Consider the following 22,539-nt stretch of genomic DNA (forward strand, 5'->3'; position numbering starts at 1 on the left):
AGCATGCAGGGCTGTGAAGGGGCATCTTCACAGTGAAGGTGAGCACTGCAGGCTTCCGAAACTTATTTTCCAAGGCATTTTCTTGTTTTTCTTAATTTCTAAGGAATGAAAGTGTTGGCAACTTCTCTAATCAAGTTGTTTAGACTAGGGATGAGGCAACCCACGAACCGAACCGAACCAGGTTTGTTTACAAACTGAATTGGTTCGTGGCCCCACAAACTTTTTGAAAGGGACCACCGTCCCTTTGAACAGGGTTTACAGAAAACCCGAAAAACAGCTATGGGGTGGGAGACAGCATGAAACAGCTGAGCAGTGGGGAGCACCTCCCCACAATGCAGCTGTTTTTTGTTTGTTTTTTCAACTGCCTTGTGCAGTCCCTTTAAGGTGGGCTGAGGAAGACAGCCTGAGACAGCTGAGTGGTGTGGAGCACCTTCCCATCATACAGCTGGTTTTTGAGCTGAGAGATAGAATGGTGGCCTAGATGGACTATTAATGTGATCCAGCAGGGCTCTTCTTATGTTCCTGAATCATGGTTTGATATGACAGCAATGTTGAGCCACTGGCTGCCATTAGAACAAAAGTTGTGCTTGTTTTACAATTAGGAGCTTCTATTTTTGCTGATGGAGAATATTAGCAAAATGAGCACCACCTTATTTGCCCTGCAGGACGATAAAAGGGCACCTCTTCTCCTGCAAATTGATGGTTAAAAAGGGATGGTTTCTAAAGAAATTATATATGAGTAAACCGTGAGGCACATCTTTGGTTTCATTTGTGGAAGCAGAGCAAAGGTGAGGACTCTTAGTACTGCATTTCTTCAAATCTTCAGAGGTAGCAATTATATGGCATTAATTGCATATGCAGGCTGGTGCATGCCATTCTCCAGAGTGTTGCTAAAGAGCATTGTTAAAAGATGCTTTCAAACAAAAATTGGGTTTCCAGAGGCTTTACAACTGACAGCAGCTTCAGGCGTTTCGAAAAGTCTGCTAAATCTTCCTGCTTTACTATTCTGAAAATTCACTCAACTCACGTCCATATTCAATTTTGATACCATTAGAAGAAGAAGAAGAATTGTAGATTTATTCCCTGCCCTTCTCCCTGAATCAGAGACTCAGAGCAGCTTACAATCTTCTATGTCTTCTCCTCCCACACAACAGACACCCTGTGAGGTGGGTGGGGCTGAGAGGGCTCTCACAGCAGCTGCCCTTTCAAGGACCACTCTTGCGAGAGCTATGGCTGACCCAAGGCCATTCCAGCAGGTGCAAGTGGAGGAGTGGGGAATCAAGCCCGGTTCTCTCAGATAAGAGTCCGCACACTTAACCACTACACCAAACTGGCTCTCCCCAGCAGAACTAGTTGGCTTGACAGAGGCTGACTCCCCCTTCCATATTGATGCACACACACATGTGCAGTTTAACACATGATGGACATCTCTCATAATAAACCATGGTAATGAGCACAAGAAAAATTTTTACTGTGGGGGGAAGTGACCCAAGAGAGCCCCAGGAAAGCGAGGCCTGCTTGGGCTGGCTGGATCTCTAGCCATCCCAAGCAGGCCTCGCTCGCACGGGGCTCTCCTTTCTTGTGTCGGGTTGCTTTTAGCTGGTGGGGAGCAGTGGCATATGCTAATGAGTTATGCCAATGAGCTCCACCACCTCTTTTTCTACAAAACGACCCCTGTGACTTACATTGCTTTTGTCGTGCCTGCCCCAGACCCAGCCCTTGCTAACTCAGAGCAGGAGCCACCTGAAACTGATCAGGCCACACCGGGCCCTAGCTCAGCCCCCGCCCTTGCTAACTCAGAGCAGGAGCCACCTGAAACTGATCAGGCCACACCAGGCCCTAGCGCATCCCCTCCTGAATCACCACCTCCTGTAAGCCGGCTACGGGAGAGGAGGCGACAGGAGTTCAGAAACAGATGGAGAGATGCACGCATGCGTGGGAGGAGAGATCTCAGCCCGGAGTACTAACAAGTTAACAAGCCAGCACAGTATATCTGTAACCCTGACCTCAAGGCAAACTGTGCTGGCAACAAACGATCCTCCTGGGACGTGACTACGCTCTGCACCCTCTTGCTTGCTGCGAGAACCCGTGTAACTCCTGACCCGGCCTGAACCTTGGACTTGAACTTCTGGACTCTGACTTTGCTTTGTGGACTGACCTAGCCGGCTGACAGAGTTCTGGCCAGCTGCCGGACGTTGGCTGCCGTCGTTCCTTATCTGCAACCCGGGCCCTGACAGCTTTCTCAAGATCCACAGTGCTCATTCTCAGTCTCCTCAGGCATGGGAGGAGACAGGGAGGCACATTCTCTTTTTGTTCTTTGAGTTCTGTTGCTTGCAGTTCGGTAACTTTTGATGGAAGATCATCAGAGCAAAATCCCAGCAGTGGAGGCTGCACATCTCAGCCAGGGTAAAGCTGGGAGCGATCCGCTCATTCATAGTTTTCATATATCTCCCCAACACCAACACCAGAATCAGTCTATACCAGGGTTGGGGAACAGTGGCTCTCCAGATGTTTTTTGCCTACAACTCCCATCAGCCACAGTCATTGGCCACGCTGGCTGGGGCTGATGGGAGTTGTAGGCAAAAAAACATCTGAAGAGCCACTGTTCTCCACCCCTGGTCTATACTATGATGCCGCTGGCTTCTTTCAAAAATTTATTTGAGTACAGGCATAAACTTGAAATGTGGAACAGAGATGGGAGGGAGCTCCTGGTACTGGGGCTAAACACCTTGGAGTGTATGACTGTTTCCCCCAAGATATTACAGCACCAAATCATGGTTCTTGAGGGGGTTTTATGCCCCTGTGGTATGAGAAGATGTGCATGGTATGCTTGAAAAATAACACTACTTTCCTGCTGATTGCTGAATAATGCATGTAAACCTGTGGCTTTAAAAACAAGTCTGGAATTAGCAGGCTAATTTGGAAGCCTGTTGCTCTGTACTGCTGTGTCTGCTAATGTGCATTGTAAACTCTTTTCCAGCCCATTGCTATATGCTGATATGTGTTACGATACTTTTGAAGCCATTTTCTGTCTTTTCGAGGTATACAAACTCTGGGATACGTCATCATAGGGAAAAATCAGCATTCTAGCATGAACTTTAAGGGGCCTTTCAGATGTTCCTGGAACAATTCAGAGCATGGGATAGAATGGGAGGAGAAGAGGGATCATGAAAATGGGCACAATGTGGTCCATCAATTCAGCTCATTTTTATTCAGAATCTTTCTTGATTTGCATTCTTTTAAAAAGTGTGCCTTTAGCCTTTCTGGAGATTTTGGCCGATTTTGTACTAGGGCTTGTTCCTGGTGGAGAGCCCTTTTGCTCCCAGGGCTTGTCTCTGTTTTCGCACAAGTTGCCCTGGAGCTGCGAGTTGGCCCGCCGTTTTTCCGTAGCAAGCAGAAATCACATGTCAAGAGGATCTCGCTTGCTGCAGAAGAGCTGCAGGCCAACTCGCAGCTCCGGGGCAACTTGTGCGAAAATGGAGACAAGCCTATTTTTTAAAAAGAAAACAACACCCACATCCTAGGGACTGTGGTCCCTTTCAAAGGGTTTGTGGGGCCACAAACGAATTCTGACCAGTTAGTGCAAAGTACATTCGAGGATGGACTAACAGTGGTGTCTACTGGATGAATAACAATACCATCTTAAACGGAGTTCCATCCTCCTAAGCCCGTATACTTCCATCGTGTTAGAAAGGTATAACACCACACAGCCCTGATTTCATCAGATGTCATATTAGTTTCATCTTGCCAGATCTCAAAAGCTACGCAGGGTTGGCCCTTGTTGGCACTTGGAAGGGAGACCACCAAGAAAGTTCATGGTTGCTATGCAGAGTCAGGCAATGGCAAACCACCTCTGTTCCTCTCTTGCCTTAAAAACCCTACAGGGTCGCCATAAATCAGCTGTGACTTGATGGCACTTTATTTATTTATTTATTTTGGTAAATTTATATCCCACCCTTTCCCAGGTGGGCTCAGGGTGGATTACATCCAAGTAAAACCAGTCAAATACAATAAAACCAATGAAATGCAATTAAAATAACAACACAACACAGTACTGTATAACAAAGGTGGGTGGGCTCATAGTGCAGGGTGCAGTATAATCAGTGGCCCAGATATAATAATTCAGATGACGGATCACTGTGGGGGAGGATAGCCGATGGGACAGGCAATAAGGAAAAGAATGCTCGCTTGCCTCAACCAAACGCCTGGTGAAACAGCTCCGTCTTACATACCCTACGGAAAGGTAACAAATCCGGTAAAGCCCGTATCTCTATAGGGAGCTGATTCTACCAGATTGGGGCTGGGACCAAAAAGGCCCTGGCCCTGGTTGAGACAAGACAGGCGTCCTTTGGGCCAGCGATGACCAGAAGATGTTGGTGGCAGATTGCAACAACCTTCAGGGCTCATACCACAAACTCTGCTTTGGATTACACTGAATATGTAGAACAGCTAGAGCTGAGTCCAGTGGCACCTTAGAGACCAACATAATTTGGGCGGTATCTAAGGAGTTGGCCTTTCTGATAACGCTGGACAGGGGTGGAATTCTAGCAGGAGCTCCTTTGCATATTAGACCACACCACCAGATGTAGCCAATCCTCCAAGAGCTCCCAAGAGCAGACCAATACAAATGCCCTCTGAAATTATCACCATATTGCTACTGGTGTTAAGATCTATTTAATGGGAGTAGACTTCCACATGCTCATTTTAGTTGCAAGCATTGCTCCATTCTCATTTGATTCCTCAAAATCAGGTCTATAAAGACATTTGAGGCTTGGCTGCCATAAACGTTGTTTGAAGAATAATTAGCATATGGCATCTTTCGTTATTTCTTACTAGATTTTTAAGATCTTGCAAGGGGGGGGGGGGAAATGGCGTTCATTAAACCATTTCTTCCTCCATGTCTCTTATAACAGAAACATCTGTTTCTCCTTGTTCAATCAAAGTGACAATCTCGAGAGTCCTAATTTTAAAGTAATGCCATTTAAAAGAAATTCTAGCAGGATGGAATATGCTTCATTAACATATCTAATTTGCACATGAAACTGGAGTTCCTATGACTCGCAGGAGGGTTAAGGTTGCATACTTTAAATAAGCAAGTTAAGGATTTTTTAAAAATAATGCATGGAAAGACTAGCGGGGGCAGCACAGAGAAAATCATGGGGAGGCTCGAAAAAAAGATATTCATGTCAAATGGATGCACCGCTACTTAAGTGTTTCAAATGTTCCATTAAAATTCTCATTGTCCACATGCAGCCCCAGTCAGTGCGCTGGGGATAGATGATGATAATTTTTGTAAAGTTAAAATGTTCCGAATTCAAGCTTTCCTTCCTCCAAAGTTTCTTGATTGCTGAAAGCGAAGGAAGGATGCTGATGGTCTACAGAATTCATTCACTACTTGGAGTTATCCAAAGTGTGCACAGCAGCCATTCAGAACAAATGTACACAGTACCCAGCTTGCTGGAGGTAAAGTGTAGATGACTGGGGAAGGCAATGGCAAACCATCCCGTAAAAAGTCTGCCAAGAAAACATCGTGATGTGACATCACCCCATGGGTCGGTAATGACTCGGTTCTTGCACAAGGGACTAAAAGTAAAGGTAGTCCCTTGTGCAAACACAAGTCGTTTCCAACTCTGGAGTGATGTTGCTTTCACAACACTTTCATGGTAGACTTTTTACGGGATGATTTGCCATTGCCTTCCCTAGTCATCTATGTTTTCCCCCAGCAAGCTGGGTACTCATTTTACCGACCTCGAGAGGATGGAAGGCTGCATCAACCTCGAACCGGCTACCTGAACCAGCTTTCGCTGGGATCGAACTCAGGTCATGAGCAGAGCTTAGGACAGCAGTTTTATAGCTTTGCTACTCTGCACCACAGTGGCCCAATCCTCATCTATTCTGGGGTGAGGCTAAGGGGAGGAGGGAGGGAGGAAGTGACAGGAAAGAGGCAGCCACCATGGCCTCTGAGGAAGCACTTCATGAGGCTGCAGTAGAATGGCAGCCCTTTCTGAGGTTGGAGAGGACACAGAGAAGCATCAGAGATGTGTCTGTCTCTGACGTAAGACTGTTTTAGCAGTTTGTTCAGTGTTCCTGGGCCTGCAGTAGGTGGGGAACGGGAGTCAGCCAATGGGAAACCAGAGGCGGTGACTGACACATGATGTCCCCAGAACAACCCACAGTCACCTATTAAGCTTCCATGCCAAATTAGGGATTTGAACCTGAGTCTTCCAGAGCCTAGTCTGAAGTTCTAAGCACTACATAACTTTCAAAGTAACATATTACTGTGATGTTTATAACCAGTCGTATCCTTTCGTACAATACATGAGTACTTCTTTTATGCACAGTAATAATCCTTTTTTATTTTCTTTGCTGGGAGATGTTGGGGATTGAACTTAGGACCTTCTGGATGCCAAACAGATACTCTACTAACTGAGCCACAGCTCCGCCCTATGCTACAAAGCCTACTGAGCCATTCTCAAGGAATGTTAACACAGTGTTGTGCAAAGACATACACAAGGAGAACCAAACTGAACTGACTCCTTTCTTTTTCTTGCAGGCACCGGGCTCAATGACGGACAGTGGCATGAAGTCCAATTCTTAGCCAAAGAAAATTTTGCAGTTCTCACAATTGATGGCGATGAAGCTTCCTCCGTTCGAAGTAACAGCCCGCTCAAAGTAATGACAGGAGACAAATATTTGTATGGAGGTATGTGCATTGGTGAGGAAGGGATTGCGGGAGCGCGATCAGTGTTCCCTCTAAGCTGCAGAGTCTTGTGAGCAAAAATTCTACGATTGTAATTAAAAAAGACCAACGCCATGCTGGGAATTATTAGGAAGGGAATTGAAAACAAATCAGCCAGTATCATAACACCCCTGTATAAATCGATGGTGCGGTCTCATTTGGAGTACTGTGTGCAGTTCTGGTCGCCGCACCTCAAAAAGGATATTATAGCATTGGAAAAAGTCCAGAAAAGGGGAACTAGAATGATTAAAGGTTTAGAACACTTTCCCTATGAAAAAAGGTTAAAACGCTTGGGGCTCTTTAGCTTGGAGAAATATCGACTGCGGGGTGACATGATAGAGGTGTACAAGATTATGCATGGGACGGAGAAAGTGGAGAAAGAAGTACTTTTGTCCCTTTCTCACAATACAAGAACTTGTGGGCATTCAATGAAATTGCTGAGCAGTAGGGTTAGAACAGATAAAAGGAAGTACTTCTTCACCCAAAGGGTGATTAACATGTGGAATTCACTGCCACAGGAGCATAGCCAGCTTCAAGAGGGGATTGGATAAAAATATGGAGCAGAGGTCCATCAGTGGCTATTAGCCACAGCATATTATTGGAACTGTCTGGGGAAGAGATGCTCTGTATTCTTGGTGCTTGGGGGGGGGGGGGCAAAGTGGAAGGGCTTCTAGCTCCACTTGTGATCCTCCTGATGGCACTTGGGTTGTTGTTGTTTTTTTGCCACTGTGTGACAGAGAGTGATGGACTGGATGGGCCATTGGCCTGATCCAACATGGCTTCTCTTATGTTCTTATGAGCTCCTGGCATTAAAGTTGTGAGCTGCTGCATAAATTAGTGTACTCTGGGGGCCATCCTCCCTGAGCGAAGGCAAAAAGGTGTGAGCTGGAGGCTAAAAATCTGTGAACTAGCTCACGCTAACTCAGCTTAGAGGGAACACTGAGCGGGATCATTTTGAAAGAAAGCCAGTTTTCCTGTGGGAAGGTCTTTCCTTGGGGTTCACTGTCCTGGCGATCCCTTTACAGGCAATATCAATACTATGTTTTTATCTCTTTAAAAGGTTTCTGTTGTACTACTTAAAAAACCCTCTTGTCAAATGGTGTCTTGTCTGGGGTGTGAATTTCCAGTGGATGCAATTTTGTGAAAACTTTATATCTTACACAGTTGAATCAGCAACAGTGTATGGAGCTGATTATTTATCCATTTCAGATTTTGTATGTGTTGTCAAAGGAAGCAGCTGTAAATAGGGGCATGTTCACTGATTCATTCATTTCGTATGGTTGTTATATAATCTGATGTATGAATTGCCCCTAATAATTGCAACCTGGGAGTTTTCTGCCTTTGGGACCCCACGAAAATGAGTACTTGATTGATCCCGTGGACTTCTGTGGAGATCTGCCTTAAACTCTATGTTCTTGTACAAATTCGGTAAACTCTGCGGCGTGTTTTTCAGGAATCGGAACGGTTTTGGTTTTGTCCGAATTTCAATTGCTTGAAATGCATTGGCTTGGATTTGTTTAAAAATGGATTCCATCCCTGCATATAAAATTAGTTGCAAGGGCAGAAATATCATTGATGATAAGATGACTATGAATTTAGGCAGATGGTGAGAGGGAGGAGGGCAGGAAGGGAATGAGGCAGAGCTTAGCTCTTGGGTCCTTTCTTAGATGTCCAGGATAACACCAGTTGCTAGTTTGGGGTTAAGAGGGGTTTTTCCTCCAGGCCAAATTGTTCAGGGAATGCTGGAAATTTTTTGCCTTTCTCTGGGCATAGAATGGAAGTCACTGGAGGAGTGATGGGGAGGTAGCTGTGAATTTCCTGCATTGGACAAGATATCCCAAACGCCTTGGAGATATTATCCCAAGGAAAAACATATTGGTCTGCCGAAAAAAGCCACAACACAGCCAGAGAAAACTGGGGGAGAGGTTTAACAGCCACCAAACGATTGCATACCTTTTTGTCAACTATTTGACACAGAGAGGGATTGAAATGTGAAATTCGCTGCCAGAAGATTTAGTGATGGCTACAGGAATGAACAGCTTCAAAAGGGGATTAGATAGATTCATGGAGAAGTCTATCAGTGGCTACTAGCCATAGTGACTGAAGGGAACCTCCAGATTCAGAGGTACCAAGCCTCAATCCCAGAGCCAAGAGGCAACATCAAGGGAAGGCCTCAGACACTGTGCCCTTTTGTTGGACTTCCAGAGGAAACATCTTTCCATTGTGTGAGAAAGGACGCTGGGCAGGATTGACCACTGGTCTGATCCAGCAGGGTTCTTCTTATATTCTTGTGTTCTTTAACTCTCCACCTAAGTATGATTAAACATCAGAAGCTTTTTAAAAATAATGTGTGTGTTTTGTTTTTAAATTCTGTATATACATAGAAAATAAGCAGATTAAGCAGGGAACTATATAAGCATTAGGCTTCCCAACCCTCCCGCCCTGGCGGGGGACCCCAGGATTTCCACCCTCTTCCCCCACTCCCCCAAAAAATGGAAGCGGGGGGAGAGGGGGGAAACGGCGCCGAGCTGCCGGATCCTGGAGCCGGCGAGGCCGCCGCGCCGCTGCCGCCCCCTCCCCACCCACCGCAGTTTCTCCTCCGAAATGGGCCCAGGCTGAGCCCATCTCGGAGGAGCAGCCAAGAGGCAGCAGCAGCACAGGGGAGGGCGAGGCAGGCCAGGAGCATGGTGAGCCACGAATCCGGGCCCTTCTAGGACCCGGACTTGCGGCTCGCCATGCTCCCAGCCCGCCTCCACCCCCCCCTCCACTTCCATCCCAGAGGTGGAGCGGGCGAGGCCGCCGCGCCGCTGCCGCCTCTACTTTGCTTGCCGTGGCTGCTCCTCCGAGATGGGCTCAGGCTGAGCCCATCTCAGAGGAGCAGCCACGGCGAGCGGAGAAGAGGCCGCCGCGCCGCTCCCGCCTCTACTCTGCTCGCCGTGGCTGCTCCTTCAAGATGGGCTCAGGCTGAGCCCATCTCAGAGGAGCAGCCATGGCGAGCGGAGCAGAGGCGGCAGCTGCGGGGCGGCTCGCCATGCTCCCCGGCGCCATTTCCCCCCTCCCCCCTAGCTCCACCCCAGTGTCTCCTGGCTCCACCCCCAAAGTCTCCTGGCTCCACCCCCAAAGTCTCCTGGCTCCACCCCCAAAGTCCCCAGATATTTCTGGGGTTGGATTTGGCAACCCTAAAAAGCATATGGACCTTTTTTTGTGCCCTAATTAATACATTGGTTAAAAAGTACAAGAATTAATAAATGTCAATTCTATAAATCTGAAGGGTTCTTTCCCATGCTTAAATGAAGGCCTTTTATAGTTGTGTTTTTGTTTGTGCGTGTGCATGTTTTAATTTGTCAGTTTCACCGGTGCCAAAACTTTTCCTAAATCTCTCTTTAGTCAGTAGGTTTCTTCTAGTTCTTTGCCCAAATTAGCTTAGCAGCTATTCCTTTAATTGTTTGTAGAAAGTTAATATCATATTGAATGGATAGATGATAGATAGATGATAGATAGATGATAGATAGATGATAGATAGATAGATAGATAGATAGATAGATAGATAGATAGATAGATAGATAGATAGATAGATAGATAGATAGATAGATAGATAAATTCAACAGAATTGGGGTCAGGATTGTTAAACATCTATAATAATATGCTGAACCCCACTAAAATAAATATATACAGATATTAAAAATTTGCATGTGAAATTTCAAGTTTTACTTCACAGGTTGAAAATTTCAGACTTTTTGATGACTTTTGCTTGCTTGGATATTTCACGTTGTCACATAGCCATCACCTATCAAATACAGTCAAATATGAAATACTTTGGCATGTTAAATCTAAAATATGGAATATTCCATATCAGCTATCACGTAACATCAGGTGTCAGTTCTCAGATATGAAATAAATACTGAAGTCAAATCAAAGTCAAATATGGAACTCTAACGCCATGTGATGTTAAACAGCAATATTAACTTGCTGAGACCCTTTCGTTTAGAGATAATGGAGGCTGCCGCTGGGACCTTTTGTATGCAAATCACATGCTAGGTCACTAAACTATGGATCCTAGAACCTTCTAGAACAGGTTGGCTAGAAGCGTTTCTAGCTATGAGTATCTTTTCTGAACGAATTAATAGACTTTGATTCATACATCTGTTATGACATAAAGGAAGAAAGAGATCCGAAGCCAAAATGACAGAGGTTGCCTCCTGGGGATACTTTAAGGCAGAAAAGGTGTGTGTGTGTGTGTGTGTGTGTGTGTAAAGTGTCACACACAGCAAGGGCTTTCAAGGCAAGTGAGAAGCAGAGGCAGTTTGAAAGTTGGGTGTAGATGGGTGCGGGGGGGTGGGGGGGGAATTAAAGATTTGTAACAAGAAAATCCCGAGAGATCTCACTTGTCAAAATGAACTCATTTGAACTTTGCAAAGTTTATTTTTATAAGCCTCTGATCTCCCATGCCTTTTATTTTTACTCTTCCGAATCTAGTCCTTGGAAAGCTGTATAAATGTCACCTCTAAAATCAACAAATGTGTTCTCCCTCAGAGGGGATTTAAAAAAAACAAAAGGAACATGTCTGGAACATTTCATCCTGATGTCTGTAGCGCATACACAGAACAGCTCTTTTTTTTTTTTAAAGATCTTTTTGCGGTTCTGTAGTTGTGTTGCTTTTTTATAAATATTCCTCACAGACATACCTGGTGAATTGCGTGTGTTTGTCCACCTGTATTAAATGCCGAGGTATCAATCGATTGCAGCAGGGATCAACTGAGCTTCTATTTCAGAGATGTCCCTCAATGCTTACCACTGTTTTGTGGGGAAATTATCCAGGGCTTAATATGAGCCGATACTTGAGCCAGGGAATATGTTTTCTGTGTTAGAACTCAGCTCTGGAGCGCATGAAGCGGGGGCAGGGATGTATTATTGGGATATGAAGGCATCTTCTGCTAAAACAGCACGATCTCAAAAGCCTCCCCCTCTGCTTGTATACTTCCGATGGGCTACTTACATTTCTTCCAGGATTTATAGCAGAAATGCAGCCCCAGTTCAAAAGGTATAAGAGTCTGTTTTGCTGCTTCAGTTCTCTGCCAAAGTTTATTGCTAGAAGCCCCAAGAATCCTGATGGTATGTTTCTTTGTTACGGACAGGCCTATTGCAACTGTGAGACGCAGCTGGCTCACAAGAACATAAGAGAGGCCATAATGGATCAGGTCAACAGACCTTCCAGTCCAACACTCTGTGTCACACTGTGCCCAAAACCCAGGTGGGGCCCAGAAGTCCAGAAGCCCTCCTACTGTTGTCCCCCCAAGCACCACCCAAGCATCACTGCCTCAGACAGAGTGTTCCATCTATAAAAAGGTAAAGGTAGTCCTCTGTGCAAGCACCAGTCGCTTCCGACTCTGGGGTGACGTTGCTTTCACAACATTTTCACGGCAGAGTTTTTACGGGGTGGTTTGCCATTGCCTTCCCCAGTCATCTGCACTTCCCCTCCCCCCCAGCAAGCTGGGAACTCATTTTACCGACCTCGGGAGGATGGAAGGCTGAGTCAACCTGAGCCGGCTACCTGAACCAGCTTCCCCTGGGATCGAACTCAGGTCATGAACAGAGGGCTCCGACTGCAGTACTGCAGCTTTACCACTTTGCACCACGGGGCTCTTGTTCCATCTATGCCTTGTGGCTAATAGCCACTGACAGACCTCTGCTCTATATATTTATTCAATCTCCTTTTGAAGGTGTCAAAGCTTGTATTTACCACCACTTCCTGGGGCAGTGAATTCTACATATTAATTACGCTTTGGATGTAGAAGTACTTCCTCTTATCTATTCTAAGCCTTTAAAAAAAGGTAACGGTAGTCCCCTGTGCAAGCACCAGCTGTTTCCAACTCTGGGGTGATGTCGCATCATGACGTTTTCACAGCAGATTTTTAATGGGGTGGTTTGCCATTGCCTTCCCCAGTCATCTACACTTCCCCCCCCCCCAACAAGATGGTTACTTATTTTACCAACCTTGGAAGGATGGAAGGCTAAGTCAACCTTGAGACAGCTACCTGAACCCAGCTTCCGCCAGGATCAAACTCAGGTTGTGAGCAGAGCTTTGGACTGCAGTACTGCAGTTTACCACTCTGCGCCACGGGGCTACATTCTAAGCCTACTGCTCGTTGATTTCATTGAGTGCCCACGAGTTCTCGTATTGTGAGAAAGGGAGAAAAGTACTTCTTTCCCTGCCTTTTCTATCCCATGCATTATTTTGTAAACCTCTATCATGTCATCCCTCAATCATTGCTTATGCAAGCTAAACTGCAGCTTTGGTTGGTTGGTCCACCAGGAATCCAGAAAGCATTCTGGTCAAAAAGAGACACTGGACGCAAGTATACCTTATTCTTCCATGTTTGTTCTACATGACTTTAAAATTATTTTTTTTTACAAACATAGCTTCAGAATTACTTTATGAAGAAGAAGAATGAGGAGGAGCTATTGTTGTTGGGGTTTCACTTTAAAAAGCAATAATGAAACTCTGATTGCTCATGCTGGGGCAACTTATAGATATCCACAGGGCTTTTTGGGTAGAAAAAGCCAGGCAGGAACTCATTTGCATCTTAGGCCATGTCCCCTGATGTCACCATTGTTTCACACAGGACTTTTTTTGTAGAAAAAGCCCAGAAGGAACTTATTTGCATATTAGGCCACACCCCCTGATACCAAGCCAGCCGGAACTGTGTTCCTGTGTATTCCTGTTCAAAAAAAGGCCCTGGATATCCATATTTATGTTCTCCAGCAGGGACAAAATCAGCTCAAGGGTGACAATAAAGAAGGTAAGGGTTATAGTTTCCCTCTTTTCCCACACCCTTCTCTTCTTGGATGAAGCATTCCCATGCACCTAAATCTGCAAAAGAAAAGGACATAATTCAGAATAAACTTGCACGAGAGGGTGGGACACAAAGTGGAGTTGAGCCATTGTCAAGAATTGCATCTGGGAGCTTGGATTTAGCTTGACGGAGCCCAGCGGATCTCCAAAGAGTTCCAGCCAAGGTGCAAGTCAATTTACCAAAGGACAGGAGCAAAAAGTCAAGACTTGGCCTTAATTATGTCCACTTTCATGGTAGGTGATGAAAAAGGGGACATGGGATGGAAGAAGCAGGGACAGCAGATGATGACTCTGTTTTAGAAGCAGGTTTCAGGCTGTAGACCTTTTCTGGTGGCCTGAGACATGTCAGCTCTACAAAAGAGTGTTGCTGGGTTTCTTTCTCTTTTTAGAAGACTCCTACAGGCTTGGTCAACTGACCACTTGGGATTTAGGATACCTACCTGGGCACTGATTTCATCAGCTGGCTACTACAGCTGGACAGGATTGGAGGGCTGTTGCAAGGCAAGACTCTTGGCTTCATAACATAAAAGAAGAGCTGGAAATACTCTGCAAGTTACGTCTTGGAGCCGTCTGTCCTTCTTTGTGATCCCGTTGCGAGCCTGTCCTCCTAGTTTTGTGATGATATTTTCCATCAGCTTTTTTTTTTTTTAATTTGAAGGGGACTTTTTTTATTTTTGTCCTTGAGGCACCCTTTTACAACACATCCCATAATTAATATTTGGGCAAAGAGGGAATTGTATCTCAGAAGCCGTTGTCGTCACTAACCCCCACGAGCAGCTGTTTCCAGTTGTGATGCGCAGTGCTGAACCAGAAGGGAATTCTTTAATTCTCTGCCTGCGAATAAATCATATCTGGCGCTTGCACCGTCTCTGTCTTTTGTTGTATGATGATGTTCTCCCTAGAAGATTCAGAGATAGTCTTAAGGGACTTGGAAATGGGGAGTGGGGGGAGCACATTGTATATTCACCGGGTTAGGAGCCTGGGAGTTTTACTGGAGCCTGCATTATCAATGGAGGCCCAGATTGCAGCCACTGCCAAGTCAGCCTTTTTCCATCTAAGGCGGGCAAAGCAGTTGGCTCCCTTCCTAGAGCGCCAAGATCTGGCAATGGTGCTTCATGCAACGGTCACCTCGAGACTGGATTACTGTAATGCCCTCTACATGGGGCTGCCTCTGTACCGAACCCGGAAGCTGCAGCTGGTGCAGAATGCAGCAGCTAGACTGTTGCTAGGGCTTCCTAAATGGGAGCACATACAGCCTGGGCTGCGCGAACTGCACTGGCTGCCAGTCATATACCGGGTTCGTTACAAAGTGCTGGTCATTACCTCTAAAGCCCTATATGGTCGAGGACCTGTCTACCTTAGGGACCGTCTCTCCCCACATGAACCCCAGAGAGCACTGAGGTCAGCCGGGAAAAACTTGTTGACTATCCCCGGACCGAGAGAGGTGAAGCTGCAAAGTACCCGTAACCGGGCCTTCTTCTCTATAGCCCCGAGCCTATGGAACCAACTTCCAGAGGAAATGTGGGCCCTGCGGGACCTTGAACAGTTCCTCAGGGCCTGCAAGACCCTCCTCTTCCGATTGGCTTTCGCTGATGAAAATGGAAATTGCTAAGGAAACCGCCATCATAAACATAAACAGCAAACATAGCATTAGCACTTTACTAATTTTAATTTAATCAACTTTTAAAGCTTACGCAGAATTTTAATTACCGGTAAAATGTTTACAATGTTTAAATGTATTTGTATCTATTTCTGTATAACTAAACCTAAATTGTGTTGTTAGCCGCCCTGAGCCTGCTCCGGCGGGGAGGGCGGGATACAAATAAAATTTTGTTGTTTGTTGTTGTTGTATATTCAGTTTGTTGAGTTATGAAAAGCTGTATGTGCCTGCGCAGATTGGGTAACTGTTTAGGTTGGTGGGGCAAGCACCCTATATCTTAGTTTAAGTATCCATTACCCTTCACTTTCTTCCCCCATTTTGCGCATGCACTTAATTCCCTTTTCTTTCTCAAGGAACTGAAAGTTTGAAAGAGGGAAGTGCCTTCCCCCACGAGTCCTCTCGAAGGAGAGAGCCGCGGTGGCGCTTGCCGTTTCCGCAATAATGTGCATAAAACAAAAGAAGCTTCAGAACGGAGGCGAGTCCATTAACCCCAGCAGAAAGCGCTGGGGCATTTAGACGTGAGGGCTTTTATGAGGCTCTTTCTCCTCGTACCAGCCCATTACGTCCAGCGCCTTAAGAGGACAGACTTGAGAGACAGTTCAGCAAATGGCTCCATCCAGTCCTGTTTCTCATTATACTCCTGTTTTCAGTTTTCTAAACCTAAATGAGTTTTTTCAGGGTAGGACAGAAATACTTCCCGAAAGAGCCCTATGTTAGGAAAACATTATTTTTAAAATATGTAAAATCCTGTTTCCTGTTTCCTCTTGTCTTCTGCATCTGTTGTTTGGTGCATTTTTTATTTTTATTTTTTCCTCACTGCATCTTCTCACTCCCCAAACAAAAAATCACTTCATGCCCATCTACACACGCCACCGGGGTCCTTCGATTGTTCTCCCTGTCCCTGCAGAGCCAGTTTGGTGTAGTGGTCAAGATCAGTGGACTCTAATCTGGAGAACTGGGTTTCATTCCCCACTCCTCCACATAAAGAAGCCGGCTGGGTGACGCTGGGTCAGTCACAATTCTCTCAGAGCTGTTTTCTCAAGAGCAGTCATCTCAGAGCTCTCTCAGCCCCACCTATCTAACAGGGTGTCTGTTGTGGGGAGAGAAAGAGGGGATCATAAGCCACTCTGAGACTCCCAGTGAATAGCTGGCTGCTCCTCCTCCTTCTTGTCTCAGAGACTATTCCAGGCAATTTCAGAGTTCACAGTTTGTTATGTATTGGAACTGGAGTTTGGCCTTAGGGCCAGCAGAGACTTGGCTGAGCTTGAGACCCTAAAACAACAGCCACCTGGATTCAGGAAGGAGGCCCATCAGGGATCGTTAGGACAGCTATTAACCTATAGTTGTGTGTAATGGGATGATGGTAATGGGATTCAGGAAGGAGGCCCATCAGGGGTCGTTAGGACAGCTATTAACCTATAGTTGAGTGTAATGGGATGATGGTAATGGGATTCAGGAAGGAGGCCCATCAGGGATCGTTAGGCCAGCTATTAGCCTATAGTTGTGTGTAATGGGATGATGGTAATGGGATTCAGGAAGGAGGCCCATCAGGGATCGTTAGGCCAGCTATTAACCTATAGTTGTGTGTAATGGGATGATGGTAATGGGATTCAGGAAGGAGGCCCATCAGGGGTCGTTAGGACAGCTATTAACCTATAGTTGTGTGTAATGGGATGATGGTAATGGGATTCAGGAAGGAGGCCCATAAGGGATCGTTAGGACAGCTATTAACCTATAGTTGTGTGTAATGGGATGATGGTAATGGGATTCAGGAAGGAGGCCCATCAGGGGTCGTTAGGACAGCTATTAACCTATAGTTGTGTGTAATGGGATGATGGTAATGGGATTCAGGAAGGAGGCCCATCAGGGATCGTTAGGCCAGCTATTAGCCTATAGTTGTGTGTAATGGGATGATGGTAATGGATTTTTGGGTGGGGAGGTTTGCATGCATATAAGCAGGGCCGTTGGTCCTGCCAGACAGTTCTGTTCCTGTCTCACTATGCTGAAACACTGAATAAAGAGCTGAACTCACTATCTCTTGGGCATCCTCATGCTTTGAACCCAGCACATTTCACAGTTGTAATGCATTCCCCCACCCCCCGCCATCCCATCCAGGGTTCCTCCCCACTATTGCTCTAGTCTCCTCTCTGGCTTCCCCAGGCTCAGATATGGACACAGACAACAGTGAATAAGAAGAAACCGTGATATGATGTAGCCAATCAGATCTGGCTACATAACTGGAGCGGACAAAGGGAGGAAGGGCAGTGTGTGCTGGGTCAGTCACATGGGCAGACACAGCCAGTTGGGAATGACATCACAAATGGGACGACACTGTGATACTATGTAGCCAATCAGCTTTGGCTCCATACTGATGTCTCCTATTGCAAACAAAGGCTGGTACCATGGAAAATTGTGCCCCTGCAATGGAATCACCGACAAGTGGGCTAAAGGCAAGAAGGGATGAGCATTCACAGGGTGCACCATCCCACACTGCTGATGCCACCCCTTTTGCCCTCATGACGTCGGCCCAGAAGAAGCACTGACCTCCTGCAACCTGGCAATCACCCCTCTCTGCCCTAGCATTTGAGAAGCGGTTCACAACTAAAAGATCCCCCTCAGATGTTGTGTGTGTTTTTTTTTTAAAAATCCTTGTTAAAGACAGGGCTCTTTTTCTAGCAGGAGCTCCTCTGCATATAAGGCCACACACCCCTGATGTAGCCAATTCTCCTGGAGCTTAAAGGGCTCTTAGTACAGGGCCTGCTGTAAGCTCCAGGAGGGTTGGCTACATCAGGGGGTGTGTGGCCTAATATGCAGAGGAGCTCCTGCTAGAAAAAGAGCCTTGGTTAAAGAGCTGAAAGGAAGGGAGAAAAACAGAGCTTAGCTCTGCCATCTTGAAAACAATGGTAAAGTCTGCCCCCTCTAGAATGGCTGCGGAAAGAGCAGGGCTTTTTTTGTAGTAGAAACTCTTTTGCATATTAGGCCACACGCCCCTGATGTAGCCAATCTTCTTGGAGGTTACAGTAGGCGTTGTAAGAACAGCCCTGTAAGCTCTTGGAGGATTGGCTACATCAGGGATGTGTAGCCCAATATACAAAGGCGCTTCTACTACAAAAAAAACCCCGGGAAAGAGTTTGCACCTGCAAGCTTAGCCAGCAGCCATAGCACTGTTTCCCCTTTAATGTCATTTTCAGGCCTTTTTTGGCAGAAAAAACTCCAGCAGGAACTCATTTGCATATTAGGCCACAACCCCTGATGTCACCATTGTTTCACACAGGGCTTTTTTGTAGGGAATGCGCAGCAGGAACTTACTTGCATATTGGGCCACATCCCCTGATGGCAAGCCAGCCGGAACTGCGTTCCTGTGCATTCCTGCTCTAAGAAAGCTCTGGTCATTTCTGCCTTTGTTCCAGCTTAATGGGGAAAGCCCTGAGAAATCCCCTAACTGTGTGCGGAAGCTCCCAAATAAAGTGGAGGGGGTGGGATGGAGTAGATATTCCTACCCAATTGATGGTGTTCTGCTGCATGGGCTCCACAGCCCATCTTTCTTTTATACCATAGTATATGGCTCAAGGTGTAAAGCATTTGGGTGAGGCTTGTATAAGGCCCAGTTTAAGTGTCCATTAGGCACCTTAGGCTTAGCCCTACTTCTCATGTTCTGGAAGGGAGTCCAAATTTCTTCTGACAAAATTTAGCAATTCAGGAGGCAATTTGGGCTGCAGCATGCACAAGGAATCGTGCTTCCGTGCACAGAATTTAGAAGCAATCCCACCCCTTGCTTCAATTTGCTTCTGTCACACACATGATTTTCCCAGCTTCCTTCCACTAACTGATATGGAGCTTGGAAAAAGGCGCTATGATCAGACAGATGGAGCATAGGTTCGTCAGTGGCTATTGGCCCCTTGGTATAGATGGGACCCTATGTCCGGGGCAGTGATGCTCTGTATTCTTGGTGCTTAGAGGGAGCCCACAGTGGGATGGCTTCTGGAGTTCTGGCCCCACTGGTGGGCCTCCTGATTACACCTGGGTTTTGGCCACTGTGTGACACAGAGTGCTGGAGTGGATAGGCCATTGGTCTGATCCAACACAGCTTCTCTTATGTTCTTATGAGAAAGAGGCCGAGTATGCTACAAATTCATCCTCCTTTGCCCAGATGAGTACAACATGCCACACATGAGCAGGTTACATTTTGCTTATTGCTGCAAAATAGCTTAAGAACATAAGAAAAGCCAAGTTGGATCAGGCCAGTGGCCCATCCAGTCCAACACTCTGTCACACAGCGGCAAAAAAAAAACAAAAAACAGGTGCCATCAGGAGGTCCGCTCCTGGGCCAGGACACTAGAAGTCCTCCCACTGCTGCCCCTCCCAAGCACCAAGAATACAGAGCATCACTTGCCCCAGACAGTGAGTTCCATCTATACAGTTTGGTGTAGTGGTTAAATGTGCGGACTCTTATCTGGGAGAACCGGGTTTGATTCCCCACTCCTCCACTGCACCTGCTGGCATGGCCTTGGGTCAGCCATAGCTCTGGCAGAGGTTGTCCTTGAAAGGGCAGCTGCTGTGAGAGCCCTCTCCAGCCCCACCCACCTCACAGGGTGTCTGTTGTGGGGGAGGAAGGTAAAGGAGATTGTGAGCCGCTCTGAGACTCTTCGGAGTGGAGGGCGGGATATAAATCCAATATCTTCTTCTTCTACCTTTTGGCTAGTAGCCACTGATGGACCTCTGCTCTATATGTTGATCCAATCCTCTCTTGACCCAACCCTGAACGCTCTGCAACAGGAAGTCTCCTTGGCCATTAATCCAGTGCTGCTCTGGAGTTGCCTTTTCAGATCGCCAGATGATATTTCAGCAAGGGAGAAGTAAGACTCAGCAAAGTCCAGATTCATACTTTCAATGCTAAACCCCTCACACCGAGTTCCACAGACTGCAATAACTGAGATTCATTTTTGTACCAACCACAGTGCATCTAGGTGTTGGCCAGAGATGACAGGGGTACTGTTGAATCACAACGAGCAAAGTGTTTGTGTATGTGTGTGCGAATGAAGGGCCTCGTCCCTGCTGCAGCTCATTAGATGCATGCACATTCCCGCTGCGAAATTTACAGCGAGAAAGGGAGCTGTTTTTGTGACATTTTATATGATATTTGAGAATATGGTCAGATGCCAGCTGTGGAGAAGTGGGGGGGAGGGGGATGTTTCCCAAGCTCCAATGAAATTTACAATCTCCCCTCCCTTCCCCACGCATGTATCTCTCAGACTAACAAGAGAGGCATATCTGGTGCCCTGCTCCCCCAGAAGGAAACAATATGGGCTGAAGAAGCAGATAATTTGCAAGGCTGTGCTAAATCGATAGAAAAGGTCTAGCGGGAGGGAATAAAAACACTGCAAGAAATATGAGTCCATTTCTCTAATTTAAGCACTTCTGTTTGCAAACCGTTGCTGCTTGATAGAGTCTTACTGCATATGGAATCAGGGCTATGCGCAGGGAGACTGTTGAACTAATCCTAGAGACAGGCTTCGGTAAGAAATTAAATGTTTTAAACAGTTGCTCCGTCGGCAGGTCCACAGCCTGCTCTTCAAAGTGTCCTGCAGAACAGCTGAACAAGACCCAAGGCGCGATCCATCCCTGCATTGTGGCTCCTGCCGAGGGGCAAAAGGACCTTGTCTCCATCCCATCCCAGCCCGCTCGCTCAAGCCAGGCCATCACCGGGGAAGGGAAGTTCAGAGCTAAATTAAGAATGCCCTCTCCCACCCCCTCCAGCAGATAGGGAGGACCTGGCAACCTTCAAAAAGACTGAAAAACACATCCAGCAAAATGACATGGTAGACTGGGCAGAACCACTTGCAGGTGAAGGTAGGGGAGATAGTTTACGAATGCTTCCCCATTTTGAAGATCAGTGAGGTTTTAACCCAGCCTGACCATCAGTGACTGACAGCTTCTGCTACACATGGGTTTCAGTGTACATGCCTTCCATAAATTGAATTCAACCCACTTGAAAAGTTCACAGATCATACAGTTCCCCTGAACAGAATTCAGACCTTTCTACACCAGTTTGGTGTAAAGAGCCAGTGTACGGACTCTTATCTGGGAAAACCGGGTTTGATTCCCTACTCCTCCACTTGCACCTGCTGAAATGGCCTTGAGTCAACCATAGCTCTGGCAGAGGTTGTCCTTGAAAGGGCAGCTGCTGTGAGAGCCCTCTCAGCCCCACCCACCTCACAGGGTGTCTGTTGTAGGGGAGGAAGAAAAAGGAGATTGTGAGCCACTCTGAGACTCTAAAATTCTGAATGGAGGGTGGGATATAAATCCAATATCTTCTTTATTTGAAAACAATTTTATTATTCTGCAATTATAAATCCAATATCTTCTTCTTCTTTTTGTTGTATTGATTTTCAGCTGGGGCTTCCTTCCTTCAGGTGGCACATGGAGATATCTTGGTATTACAAGTGATCTCCAGACCAAGATCAGTCTTGGTGACTGATCCAGTTTGGTGTAGTGGTTAAGTGTGCGGACTCTTATCTGGGAGAACCGGCTTTGATTCCCCACTCCTCCACTTGCACCTGCTGGAATGGCCTTGGGTCAGCCATAGCCCTGGCAGAGGTTGTCCTTGAAAGGGCAGCTGCTGGGAGAGCCCTCTCCAGCCCCACCCACCCCACAGGGTGTCTGTTGTGGGGGAGGAAGGTAAAGGAGATTGTGAGCCGCTCTGAGACTCTTCGGAGTGGAGGGCGGGATATAAATCCAATATCTTCTTCTTCTTCTTCTTCACTTAGAGAAAATGGTGGCTTTGGAGAGTGGACTCTATGACATTGTACCCTGACTGGGGTTCCTCTGTCCTACCCAGGCTTCACCTCCAAAATCTCCAGGTATTTCCTACCCCAGAGCTGGTATCTCTTTTTAAAAACACAAAAATGGGAGATAGTGATGGGGAAAGCCATGTGAGAATGCACAAAGCATTTGTGACCAATTTCAAATACCGGAAAGTTGAACTTATTTTTGGTGCTACATATGAACATATGAAACTGCCTTATACTGAATCAGACCCTCGGTCCATCAAAGTCGGTATTGTCTACTCAGACTGGCAGCAGCTCTCCAGGGTCTCAAGCTGAGATTCTCCCCCCCCCCCCCCATTTGTCTGGACCCTTTTTAGTTGGAGATGCCAGAGACTGAACCTGGGACCTTCTGCTTACCAAGCAGATGCTCTGCCACTGAGCCACTGTCCCTCCCAAGTTGTGACCCAAAGGAGGGGGTAAGAGCATTGCCTGGGCAAGAATGACAGTTGTTCTGACCCTT

At 46.5% G+C, this 22,539-nt stretch overlaps 1 protein-coding gene across 1 annotated transcript in view; it reads left to right on the forward strand.

Annotated features, from left to right (window-relative positions):
• The window catches only part of CNTNAP2 (contactin associated protein 2), a 1,690,081-nt gene that overhangs the window by 932,032 nt on the left and 735,510 nt on the right, over positions 1–22,539 (forward strand). Inside the window, exon 9 of the mRNA XM_060247763.1 lies at positions 6,554–6,703. Within this exon, the coding sequence (XP_060103746.1) occupies positions 6,554–6,703 (150 nt within the window). The remainder of the gene's footprint in view (positions 1–6,553; positions 6,704–22,539) is intronic.

The sequence above is a fragment of the Heteronotia binoei genome, chromosome 10, assembly GCF_032191835.1.
Source record: "Heteronotia binoei isolate CCM8104 ecotype False Entrance Well chromosome 10, APGP_CSIRO_Hbin_v1, whole genome shotgun sequence".
NCBI lineage: Eukaryota > Metazoa > Chordata > Lepidosauria > Squamata > Gekkonidae > Heteronotia > Heteronotia binoei.